The 13,864-nt window shown below is 37.8% G+C and overlaps 1 protein-coding gene across 1 annotated transcript; it reads right to left on the reverse strand.

Moving 5' to 3' along the window:
• Nucleotides 1-5,382: 5,382 nt before the first annotated feature.
• olfml2bb (olfactomedin-like 2Bb) lies at nucleotides 5,383-13,663 on the reverse strand. Its single transcript, XM_039675884.2, has 8 exons — nucleotides 11,029-13,663; nucleotides 10,469-10,735; nucleotides 10,212-10,319; nucleotides 9,680-9,841; nucleotides 9,076-9,262; nucleotides 7,703-8,152; nucleotides 7,422-7,598; nucleotides 5,383-6,283 (listed from the first exon to the last, which is right to left on the reverse strand). The coding sequence occupies exons 1-8, from the start codon at nucleotides 11,170-11,172 to the stop codon at nucleotides 5,685-5,687; spliced, it is 2,094 nt and encodes a 697-aa protein (XP_039531818.2). The 5' UTR covers nucleotides 11,173-13,663; the 3' UTR covers nucleotides 5,383-5,684.
• Nucleotides 13,664-13,864: the final 201 nt, after the last annotated feature.

Here is a 13,864-nt window from a genome sequence, read left to right on the forward strand (position 1 = left end):
TCTGAGCATGTGTAAACAAACGCCAATAATCATTGGCAGACGGCAGCCCAAGAGTATAAAAGGGCGCCTGAGTTGCATGTCATCAACTTTTTTTGCCTGAAGGAGATATAGGTGTTTCCACAAAGGGGGGTGCAATCCCAACGACGCCACGGTGAAGAAATACATGCCCATGCTGTGAGTATGCACAAAGAGAGTGAAAAAAGCTCTGAGTATGCATATTTGGTGTGCCCAGAGCTCTGTATTTTGGCCCAAACCCTGAGTTCTCCCCCCTTATCTTTGGCTAGGATAGTAACCAAGCAAGTTTGAGGAGATGGGCTTTTAGAGGGATGCTGAAAACTGTCGAGGAACATAGGTGATTCGACTGCATATATATAGGCCTCCTCTCATGCTGATTGAATAGATCATTTGAAAGTGTTCCTCCCAAACTTTGTTAATAAGACCAACTCTTTGTTAATAAAACCAAATCATGACTCGTGCTACAACCCAAAGGGAGAACGTACTGTACATCCTTACTTGAAGCCCATCCATGGGAATGGAGATAAAGGCATGGAAGGATTCTCTGTGGGATTCTCATGGAAGGATTCTCCGCTCTGATTAATCTCAGAGGATGTGTTGTCATGACAATATGAACACATTTTTTAGGGTGCAATATCAAATTTTTTTCATTAATGTGAAAATAAATCAAATAAAATTCCTGAAATATGTCAGAAATGTTCTAATATTTCACAATAAAGTTCACAGTTTGAAAAGGAAAAATAAAACTTTTTGGCTAGCTTTTTTTTGGCTTTTATAACCTGCAGGGCTTAGTGCTGGTAAAAGCATGCCTTCCTTTCAGCCCAAATGAGCATAATTGTGTTCACTTCAAAGAATGATCTGTAATGCCTGATCTAATACAGATACAGTGTGTTGAGTTCCCCTCTGAAAGGTCTCCAGGAATGCCATGTGTTTGATGGCTGCATAAACAGTCCAATGAGGTTTGGTAAAAGCATTCTCTTGATGCTAATCTGATAAATCAGCATTGAGTCTCACTGTGAAAGGAGTCCTAATGCCATGCAGGGATAACACTCCCACAATTAGCCCTATTCAGACAGCTCCTCTGAAGTTTCAGGCCTGATTTTCAGCATTATTTCAAGCCGATGACTACTAGATGAGCAGACAAATGTGTTTTAGATGATATGCCAGAATGGGGCTCATGGGAACATGAGAGAGAAAAGCACCATGCTTGATATCGGTCTCTGGACTTTTTAAGTCTCCAGGAGTGGCAGTTCCTCTATGAGGTGTAGATACTTGTGTTTTGTTTCATGCTCTTAACTTACAGTTACATCTTTTTATGGAATATCAATGTTAATGTAAATGATTAATCAGTGCACATCAATTAAAATATATATGTTCCCTTGTAATCTTTATTGAAAATTACCTCCCCTCATCTCGTCACTGATGACGTGTTTTTCTGGCATAAGGACGGGACAACCTGTCACTCAAATGAGATCACATGCAATAGGAAACCACAACCATTCAATCAACGACTTTGAACTGGTAACTAAGTAAACCATTTGTAGATTGATATTTCTACAAAGTGTAAACATGGTGGCACCAAAGCCTAAACAGAATAAACTTGTCCAGTTGTGTTTTATCTTTGAGTCAGAGTATTAGGAGACAAGATACAGTTCCTCTTGGGTCAAAGCTAAAGAAAAGAAGCTCTGTTCCCAGAACCTTCACTGGCTGATTGAATGGCCAGAGCACATACACATATACAACAGACGCAGTGATAGAAAGCACAGACTGGGGCCGCACTGGCTTGGTAATAACCCAGCTGCTGTGGGAAAGAAAAGCTGGACCTAAAGGCTTTGTTGGAGAGCATTTGTGAAAAACATCCAGCTAATGCGACCCTGTTTTCCATAATGTCTGAGTGTAATTTGCTCAGATTTTCTCCCAAGTCTTGTGACATGTACTAAATGTCTTTGCTGTAACTCCTTGTAGTTGGAGGCATATTGATTTAGTAGAGGACTGAATTGTTCTGCTACTGTCTTTTTTCACTTAAATTATTCGGAATAGTCTTTTTATATTTTGTCTAAATGTTCCATAAACCAACACATAAACTATTCCATTTAAAAAAAAATGTTTAATGTCAGGCCTTACAGGGTTAAATAAACGAGCCCATTTGATATAGTATGCCCTGCCCCGTCATCCTATTTCAATTGGAAATGCATCAACACAGGAAAGGACATTGTAAAGCCATTTCACACAGTCTATAAAGTCTATACACTTTTTGTAATTCTAAAACTATTAGTGGTCCATGAAAACCACCTGGTAAGTTTGAGTTTGAAGAGGCCCACAGTCCTAACCAGTCAAAACCCCAAAAGTATTTCCAGTAGTTCTTGACAATATGGGGAAATTTATGACCTTCCCTCTCTCATCTTACCTTGTTTTTCTGTGTGACATTTTTAACCTCATTCGTTTGGAGTTCATTTGAAGTGCGTTTGGGAATTATAGCTGAATTTGACCTATGGGTTACTGTCTTTGTCCCATTATATGTTTTGTTTGCTCCAGAGGATTACCCAGGCAAGTTCAATGGTCCCCATTACTGTGAAGACATGTCTTTTTAAGAGGGAGCATGTATGATGGGCTTAGATACGCCCAGCGGGAGCATTTCTCACTCTGGCTCATTGCACGACAACAACATCCTCTCTCCATCCTCTCATATGTTAAGGGTCAGCTCTCTGAGGAGCTTCTCAATGTTCTCTGTCTTTCAGCTTGCTTTTTCCTCTACTTTTTGTTGAGATATACAAGGCAAAAAGCCTATTCAATTGGATGGTCCAATTCAAGTCGCATAAACCTTTAATATTAAATATTAAAATGTGGGAAAAGATGCATAAGTCATGACAGTCACTGATGATTTCTTTAATCACGCACATGCACGCACTACAAACATTTAGGATCAATGCTCTATGACAGGCTGTTAACAAGTCATAATGATCATCAAATCCTTAATGTAAGTGCAGACCTAAGATTGATCTTTTTAAAGACAACACTAGAAGTAATGGCACTGAAAGTGTAGTTTTAGTAGTAACTTTAAGTTTTAGGGAACTATTTTTGATTTTAAACAAAATATGTATTTTACGAAAGAATTTGGACTCTCAAATTTATAGAAAATCAGTATGTCTAACCTAATTGTGAACCAAAAGTTCACCACACAAATTTAGCACACTAAAGGGATTTTAAGGACAGTATCCATAGTATCGCAATTTCTAGTGAGGGGATTTCACAGGAAGAATTTTTAGCGTTTCAAATGATTTTCAAATGACCTAATTATAAGTGATAAGGAAAAAAGGCAATAAAACAGTGGGCCAAGTATCTCACTATATAAGACACATTTAACAGGGTAAATCACATAATGGTGAAGTTCTGGCCAACTGGCGGGTAACTCTATTTTCTTTACTTGGGAAAGCCAAATTTTACTCTTATTTGGCATTTGATGAGTGTTAATTTTGGACTTTGGTTGACGTAAGTCTTGTGTCTGGGGTTTATGCTAAAATAATTCTGAGTTATCCAACCGAAAGCCTGAACCAGCTGAAGGAAGTCAGGCCAATATTAACTAACTCAAAAGAATAAGAGCAGGGAACCTCGTCATCAACGTTAAAGCATGAATGAATGACTGCGTTGGCTGACATTGGAGTGAGTGAACATATGATCTCGTTTGAGTATAGAGTGACACAGTCAGCTCGCCCAGACAGACGGTGGGCCTGGCCAAAGTAAAGCCTTTGTGGAGACCTCAGGGGTTTCAAATCCCACTTCTCCAAAGCTCTGCAGATGTGGCCGCCATTCAGGGCCCAGTTAATATGCAGTTGTCTGAATGATTCTCGCTGGACAGCCAATTTGTTTTCTACCATTCTCATGCTCCCATGCTTTAAGGCCAGTTAAACCACCAGGGGCATTTGTGTTTCTTGTCTTTCAGTTGTCATATGTGGCGTGAGTGTCGATAGCATATCAGAGCTGTCACTTCAGGTTGTCTAACACTCAAACGCTGTCAGGTATTGAGTGACTTTTGTCTTTTTCACTCAGAAAGGCATATCTCAAATCAGACATTAATGGAGCAGCTTTAACTTTCACAGGAAGGTTTCCAAAAAGGAAACTGATTGCACATGTTTTATAAAGAGAAAGACTGAGCATGCTGTTTTCATTCAGACCGTAGTTTTCAATGAGTCTGCAAAGTATTAATATCCTACACTCTAAAAAAATGCTGGGTTGTTTCAACCCAAATTTGGGTCAAATATGGACAAACCCAAATGTTGGGTTAAAAATGTCATTTAAAATGGTAACCCAACTTCAACTTCCACCTGTATTTTTTTAAATTACATTTTTAACCCAACATTTGGGTTTTTCCATAGTTGACCCAAATTTGGGTTGAAACAACCCAGCATTTTTAGAGTGTATAGTTTATAGTATTTTTAAATTATTAATAGCCTTTTATTATAACTGATATTCACATCACAGATCTCCTTTTGCGTTATCACACAGCTGAGGGACTTAAATGTTTAAAGCAATGAAAAGAGACCAGCAAATAAATAAATAAATATGTTTGTTTGCTTGCATATATAACAAAAATATTCCCACATTTTTTTGAAGCATTGAGCTTTTTAGGTCTGTTTAGTGCAAGATGTAATGGGCGATCAGATGTTTAAAAAAAAAATCAAAGTTCAGTGCGAGCTGTTATGTAGTGTTATTTACTACTAATAATTATTATCTTTATTGATTAACTAATTTAATTTAGTTAATGTATTTTATTTTAAAATTGTAAGATAAAACTAAGTAGTTCCAATATTTTTGCTATGGTACTGAAATCCGTACAGAGAACTGTGACATACGGCTATTGGTAACTGTTGAAATGTTGGTAGTGTGCCAACACTAGTAATTTGTTATGGTGATATTTATCATTTCCACAAGGTGCTGTTTAGCCTCTTCCTCTTTCTCAGCTGGTTTTCCAAGGAATTTCTCAGAGGAAAGGGGAGATTACAGTAGTGCTTGCGGACTCTGATAACATGCAGATGTAGCCTGTACTAAAGTAGTATCAGCCAATCCTTGAGATCAATGTGAAATCAAAATCTGTATTTAATGCACATCCCTAGTCTTTTAGTGCAAAATTAATCAGTGCATGTTATTCAAAGATAAAAATGTTTGATTAATAATGTCATATTCTTTCATCAAATTTCTCCTCCTTTTCAGCCACCTGCTAAACAAAAACCTCTTTTGACGATCCAATTTCAAATGAGTGTTTCACTCAAAAATACACCATATTATGGAAGTTGGGTTGCTTGAGAATGACGTTTCATGTTGACCTTAAAATAACTTTAGACTGAGGTAATGACACTTCACAAGTTTAGAAGAGCTTGCTATAAAGTTTATTTAAATTACATTATATACAACATACATCTACACTTCAAGAAAGCAGTGAGAACCTTGTCATGAACAGCTCAATAACATTTGTGTACCCCTTTGAGAATAAGAAACATCCTTTAAAAAGCAAATTCAAAAGACATGGAACAGACAAAAAAAAAGATACAATGAAATATTCATAAAACTATTTGTCATGTAGACTGATCTACAACCCACTTAAGACACAATCATTTGACTATTTTACACAGAAAGTGCTGCACGCAGTACCTTAATAAAGTGCTAAATTACTGTTAATAAGCAAATATTACATTGTAAGTCACTTGATGGCCGTTGTCCCATGCATAAAGCATACGTTCCTTAGGGTTGTAGTCGATTTGTGTGGTGTAGCTGTAATTGTTTATAAAAGGGAGACGGGGAATCATCTGTGTGTGTGTGTGCGTGTCGAAAGCATATGAAATATTGGCGTGCGTGCGCTCAAAACTGTCAACGGCGTACAGAACGCCGCAGATGACGAAGCAGTTTCCAAAGTAGTTCCTCCTCAGGCCCGTCCTCCAACTCTTTACTTTCTGTAAGTCAGAGGGTTGAAGCTTGCTTAGGATGATCACTTCCTGGTGAAACCCCTCTTCGTCCAGAGCTGGGTACACTAACCATAACCCGCTCTCGTCCACACTAAAGTTAATGTCTGAATGTCCTCCCCAACCCCAGGGGGCCTCTTCCTCCTCTAATACTGCATCATGAAGAGTGGTCCAGGCAGCTACGTACCGGAGACGAAGATCAAACCTGATTATATCACGAGAAAAAGCTCTATTGTAGAAGAAAGAGCCACCATAGACGACATGGCCGGTGCCAATCCAGTTATAAGGGAGTTTGTAGGAGTTGCTAAACTGCCCTGTGAGAGAAAGAAGAAAAACAAATGTCATGTATCTTGCAAGGGTCAATCATGATCCTGTTGCAAGGGACCCCCTTAATAACATCTCAAGGACAGATCTCATGAAATGGCGTATGTATGACACGGCAATTCGTATTTCCATTTTTGGCATGCTATCAACACACATAATCGTTAATGAAACATCACATTACTTTATATATAAATATATGATCTAACCCAACCCACGTCCCTAAACCTACCCGTCACTGGGGTTAATAGCATCTATGAGTCTTCCCCTACCATCCTAGGAAAAAAATATCGCTCCCCAGATGTAGATCTACATTTTGCTTTGTTTCGCTCGGACATTTAATGGCGTGTACATACACGCGGAACACTCGGACATTTAACTTTAACATTTAATTATTCATTTCTGAATAAAAGTATTAATCTATTTAAAAAATGAAGAGATGCACTGATTACAATTTTCTAGGCCGATTCCGATTTCCATTGAGTTTGACCTGCCGATACCGATTTGAGCCGATTCTGATTTTATTTTTCTAACCACAATAACACAACTATTTATTTTCTATATACTGTATATATTTTTATAAAACACCATACTTTTCCTCAAACTTAAACTCAACTTTTTTCCCCCACTTTAATCGAGCGTGAGCAGACACGGCGCAGAAACCGCTTCACTGCTGCTCACGCACTGCTCCTGCTCCCAGTGTGAATGCACTCATTGATTAACATGCAAGCCGAAAGGGGTAAAACGGCCGTAATTCACAAGGTTACCTACATGTGCTTTTCCATGTGCACGTGTGATACTGATGTTACGCGACGTTAATCATGCGGCTCCTGAGTGCATTTGACCGACATAAAATCGCCATATGTCAGACTGACCGGCCGGTCATGGCCAATCACGTGAAAATCGGTTCCAACCACGCGCCGGTCAATCGGTGCATCTCTATAAAAATGGTCTAACCTAAAGCTTTTAAACAGTAGTCTAGGCTAAATGCAAATTTGTTATTATTTTGTACAGTTATGGTTCCAACCAGTCCAGTTCCAATCAAACCGTAAAACTAATCTTTTTTATGTACACTGTCCGAAAGTATGCAGTACAGTATGTTTCAAATGGCCATTTTAAAGTCAGATGTACCTTGTTTAAAGGTGTCCAAATCACGGAATTCCAGAAGCTGGTTCCCAGAGTAGTAGTCAGTCACATAAATAACTTTTCCATTGCCTTTTGGGTCTTTCATCCAGGCACCTTCATTTTTACCATATGTGTTGTGTGTAACAGGATCAGCAATGCTTGCTAATGTGTCCTTGCAGATCCCTGTCAACGATAAAAACAGATGGGAAGAATCTATATATCTCATCATACAGCCCCTCTAAACTCTTTTAGTTAATCATCAAAGTGGGATCTAGATTCAAGCTTACCTTGTTCTTTGGTCTTCTTTGGGGGTTGTGTGCTTGTCTGAGTCGTAGCTTCATCCCAGCTAAGTTTGGACTTCTTTGTGGGTGCTGTAACACTGGCCAGCTGTTTTGGAACTGCAAGAGGAGTTGCAATGCTTGTTGAATTAGTGCTTGGTGTCGTTGTGGTAGTTAAAGTCACTGAGGTTGGCAGGATTGCCCTTGCTGTTGTAATTGTGCCTGACTTCTTGGCTTTTACAGTCTCTCCTTTAGTTTGTTTTGTCACGTTTGGCATGTTTGCGGCAGAAGGGTCTCTGTTCTGTGGGTTGAGGTTCATTGAGGGTGTCTGGGTCACTGCTGCAGGAGTTCCAGGCCTTGTCACAGATGCAGATGGCTCTTTCTTATGGAGCTCGTCCTCAATTATTAAATCCACAGAGCCATCGCCACTTACAACCTCATGTGGTGCTGTGGCAACTACTGAGAGAAGAAACATAAAATACTTAAGTTGAACTTGTTAGTAAAATTTCACCTGTAGTCTGAAAATAATGGGTCTTAGTGCCTAAAATCCAATGCTGACTCAGTCTCTCACATCACCATATAATGCACTTGTTTAATGGATCGGTTAAAAACAAGGAATGCAAAAATCCTAAATCTGACACTTTCCGAAACAGGATCTGTATTCGTATTTGAGTAATACAAAATTCAGTTCAAATTCAGTTCACATGTCACTGCCCTCACTTCACTGTTATAAGAAAAAATATTCTAATAAATTAATAGTTGTATATTGTTTTAATTTGATTACATCATTTGCAATAGTTCATTGCCTCAAAGAAGACATTGAGTACACATTAAGTTTTTTTTTTCGGATTTTCATATACCTTTCATATACCTCGGATTGTTTTACACTGAATCTTCTAATGATGTGATTCATTTCAAAACTGGCTGGTTTAGTTTGTGGTTTAGAACTCATTACTGAAGTGTTTTTTTTGAAAACCCTATGGATAAAATAAATAGAAAAGTTTCATTTAGCTTCTTGTTGAAACACAAGAACTTCTTGTTGTAAAAACCTTGGGAACCTCGAACTGTGTCAAGCGCTATGGGGAAATGCCTCAGCGTTTGACGCAGTGTCTCGTTCCCTGTTCTCAGGGAACATAGGTTACAGTCGTAACCCGAGATGTTCCCTTTCGAAGGGAACTTCGAACTGCGTCAAAGACAGGCGTTTCCCCATAGCGTTTGGCGCAGTGTCTCGTTCCCTGTTCTCAGGGAACAGGTTACAGTCGTAACCTGAGACGTTCCTTCTTAGTTTTTTCCTCAGTTGCTAACATCTTTGATCAACATACATTTTTAAAATGGATTAAGTTATAAAATCTGGTGAGTAAAATGAGATGTTGGACACTCACTGTGCTCTTCCCCCTCACTCTCCATAGTGTTGGCTTTGTAGAAGGTCATGCTTCTAATGGCCATGCCATTGGGACCTGCTTTGGTCTTCACAGGTTTATGTGGATCCTCCTGATCCCCAGAGTTGCTTCTCTTCAGCACAGGCTTGCTGGGGCCCTGATTCCCAACAAACTTCTCCTCATATTGCCTCTGCTCAGGAACAGTGAAATTGTCAGTTAAAGAATTCTCTTCACAAATGTATGCAAGTATCCCTGAATGAAATAAGCAGCATTAATTGTCTCTTTCCAAGCCGCCCATTTTTATGTGGCTGCATAAATGTCGTGGATGAGATGGGGGAATTTGTGGTGTATTAATGACTTGAGCATGCTGTGGGAATGCTCAGTGACTTGAGTATGGCTGTAATTTTCTCTACTGACATGCCTTCAAGCTCACAGCAAATTCAACCACTGTTTCCACTGGGAAGGGTTTTGTACTGGTGGCTTTGCCCTTTGCATGAATTTTATTTTAGTGTGTATTCGTTATATGTTGGCAGTTGCCATCTTTGTGAAGAGAGACAAATATGAAGGCATTTTTAATGGATTGTGCGAGTGTGTTCTGTATCTGTACCACGGTGTGAGCAAACGCAGCGGCCACATTCTTCTGCAGCGAGGGCTCCAGCACACTGAGACGCTTCTTCTTCTCTTGCCGCTGGTTGGAGCGAAGCCCCTTCCCTTGCGCTTTTTCACTTTTCACGCTCACTTTATCTTTTGTCAAGTTTCCGGAAAACGACTGTAGGGAGAATGTAAACACAATAGTCCATGGGTGGCAGTTCCGCCGAAACCACCTGAACTCAATTCCCCTTTGTCCAGTGTCCACATTTGAAAGGACACAGTGATTTATGTTGCCATGGTAATACTGAATAGTGCCCAGAAGCAACATTGTTGTATTAGGGAAGAGTATAATTGAAAATAAATAATGTGACAACCTGTTTTTGTTCTTAATGTACTGTGACTGGATTGGTCTGCTAATGTGATAAAGGAAATTTAACTTTTTTTTCTTTTACTAACAAAAAACTTTTTTACAAATACATTTTTTTTTTGTTATGCCCACATAGGTAATTAATTTACTGATTTATATATGATATATATAACTCACTTACTTTCTCTATATTATCAACCCGTTCCAGAAGTTTTGTTGTGATGGAGTTAAGCTTTAATAAGTCCATCCCATAAAATGCTCCCTCTAGCAGGTCCATTATGGTTGAAAGCTGAAACATACAAAAGAAGATTTTAGAGGGTTAATATAAGTTATTTATAATACTCGATTTATTTAAGTCTAAAACAAGTCATCAGAAGAAATAGCTATCCAGTATTAATAGGGACCATCTATTAAAAGCGTTGTAATGATTCCCTTTACCTTGATATCATCCCGCCCGGCGTCTTGCAGCTTCTTAAATCTGAAGTCTCCCTCACAGGGGTTCAGGGCGGACGGAGGGGCGATGCAGGCACACTTCTGACAGCTGGGTCCTGCAGTGACTGTCTCCACTGTGTAGAAGTCCTCAGCCTTGGCATGACCTTCTTCAATGCGTTTGCATGCGCTCCTGCTCAGAGGCCTTACTACACACTTACACCGACAGTCTGAGCCCTCAGAGAGAGTCTTCACCTTATCATAGTCCCCAATGAGCTATTAGAGTCAAGAATGGAATCATTATTATTTACAAAGTATAAATAAAAACAAAATTATTAACCGTAATTAATGTTTTAAAATATTAAAAAATAGTGCTTTATAGATTATGTACATATGACTTGGCATACAGTATATATTATATTGATACATAAAATGCTAGTGAAAATTATTTAACAATACAATTATTGTTAATATTATTATTAATGTAAAATACACTCACTAACAATCATACAGTATGTTCGTGTAATCATTTGATTTTTTTTAAAATGTAGATAACCAAGAAAAATTACCTGTGTTAAGATGTTTTCCTGATTGTCCATTTCATCTTCTAGAGTTGCACGGTTTTCTATATCGTCAGCAGTCTGTTGCTCCGTCACACTTGCACGTGTAAAACAAAACGTGCCACAGCAAAAAATCAAAAACAATAATTCCATTATAAAAATTCTTCAGACAAGAAGAGCTGCTAAATCAATTTTAGTAAGATGTTACGGTGACGAATTTTCTTTGTCTGTTCGTCCAAGAAAAAAATCAATTATTCTTCATGTAATCTATGCATCAATGGTCCATTAATTAATGAAGATGTAAAAAGTGCCCCTGGTGACGCCCCTGGTGGGTCCTTGGTTTGGTGAAAGCGGATGCTTATGGTTTTTACAGACAGAAAGAAGACCTTCAGTGTGTTGGATAGCCAGTGATGAATGGATATTTGAAAGGTTTGCTGTATGAACAGAAGTCAGTGGGCAGGAACCTAAAGCAGTGTTTGAAGACAGGGAGGAGTTCTGCCATTGGATCAATGAATGACACAAACTTTTTTACTGCTCTACAATAAATAAACACAATAAAAAAGCAAAAGAAGAAAACAAAACAAAACGGTACAGATATATACATAATTTAAAATGCCCAATAGCATGTTCATGGTAAAAGTATTCAAAATACTCTGCGGAATAAGTATAAGAATTAACTTTAGTGAATAAGTAGCACTGCGGAAATGAATTATATCTTAATTATGAAATAATTCTCTAGAGGTTTTAGATATATTGTTCACTTGTTTATGAGTCAAAAAACATCTATTTTTGCAAGACATCATGATTTACAGAAAGAAACTCCAAATACCAATGAAAAGCTGCATCTGAAGTAGAGCGTTTACGCCATCTACTGCCATTTAGACGAATCGCAAGGTATCAAAACAAATGGGAAAATGGTATTGAGCAAATTACGTGTGACAATATTATTATTAAACTACTTGGTTATTTTAACTTTGGAAAATGTTAAAATATTAAGCAAAAATCCATTTGATATATTAATAATCCTATCAAAAAAGATGCGGTATCCCTCCTCATCCAATGAATGACTATAAAATAGTATACTGTATGCATCTAATGATTTATTTTTAATGTCCCCTCCATATCACTCTGCCTCTTCCTCTCTCACTCATTTACTCATTCTCACACACACATACAATGCACAGACTTGAATTACGGGGATATGGACTGTCCTAAAGTGAACTGTCCTGAATCACCAAAAGCAAACAACATTTATTTTGACCAAAGTTATGTATATAAATTTTGACAATTTCAAAGAGATGCAAATTGTTTGTACAGTACCGTATAAGGAGTTGGGTTGAAGTCAATTCACCCTATACTATACTAAAGCACTGTTAACAATGTTTTGTAGAGACCTCAGATTTTACATTTATGTTCTTAGCAGAACCATTCTTGCCAAAAAGTGCATGTAAATTTGTTCGTATTTACTATTTGAGAGCAGCTACGAATAAAAACTCACAACTTCTGAAAGACAAAACATTACAAAATAAACAGTACTTCCAAGTGGGTTCTAACTAATATTAAGAAAAAGACAATGTTTCATAGGTTTCAGATAATAAACCAAAAGATATAGTTCAGAATGGATAGAAAAAAATGAAGTATTTACACTTTCTATAAACATGCAGTTAACTACAGTTATGTACTTGTCTATACCTGTAAACTTGAGGCAAATCTATAGGCCACTTGGATATTTTGTATCGAATGCAACAAAAGTGTCCAAATACATTTTGGGGGACACTATGTTGAATTTGTAGAAAAAAAATTCAAAAAAATTTTGGCTACCATGATAAATATCATAACTCCTTATACATAATTGCATCAGATTAAATAAATGTACAAATACCAATCCAATACCGTCATAACTGCTAGCATTAAATCAGCACAATGATAATGTCGTTGATTTTAGGGTGTCTCAGATACTCTAAAATGGCTGACAGATAGCTCTTTGTGTTTGGTAATGCTTGATCTACGTTTCATTTTATATTACTGGGAATGTCCATATGTCAATGAGAAAAAGATTCCTTTAGTTTGGCAGCTCCGAACAAAAGTCTATTGTGTAGGCACAATGCCCTTCAGCAGTGTGAAGCAGCACCGAAGCTGTTCTTGACATTGACTCACACCTACAAGTATGCTGCTATAGGTCTTTAATCAAAAGTCATGGGATTTTTTTTTTTATCAAAGGTGTCTATTATTTCATATATCAAGTATTTGCAACAACCTGGCATTGTTCCAGTGTGGAGTTTTTATTCTCTTTATGTAATGAATGATGGAGTCTTAATTGATGGAGTCTAAAAATACATGCGCGCACACATACACACATGGGGTTTTCATGTTCTATGGGGACATTCCATAGACGTAATGATTTTTATTCTGTAACCGTATATTATATCCCCTATACCCCTAAACCAACCCATCACAGAAAACTTTCTGCATTTTTACATTTTCAAAAACCGTATTTTTGTTGATGATTTTGTTGATTTATAAGCTGTTTTCCTCATGGGGACCAAAAAATGTCTCCACAAGGGCAAGAATTTTGGACATTGCCATATCTGTTGGGACATTTAGTCCCCATAACGTACCAGGAAAACACACACACACACACACACACACACACACACACACACACACACACACACACACACACATGTGTGACATAAATACTTCAATGTTAACTGACTCCAAATTATGCTAGATGGATTGCTTTGATGTTTTATTTAGCAAATATAATATAATGGAATTAATAGCAACAGAATGGGAGGTTTACTTTAGTTATCCAGCTGTTATTTTTAAGTGGAAAGCACAATCA

The sequence above is a fragment of the Pimephales promelas genome, chromosome 5 (assembly GCF_988280905.1).
Source record: "Pimephales promelas chromosome 5, fPimPro1.hap1.1, whole genome shotgun sequence".
Taxonomy (NCBI): Eukaryota; Metazoa; Chordata; class Actinopteri; order Cypriniformes; family Leuciscidae; genus Pimephales; species Pimephales promelas.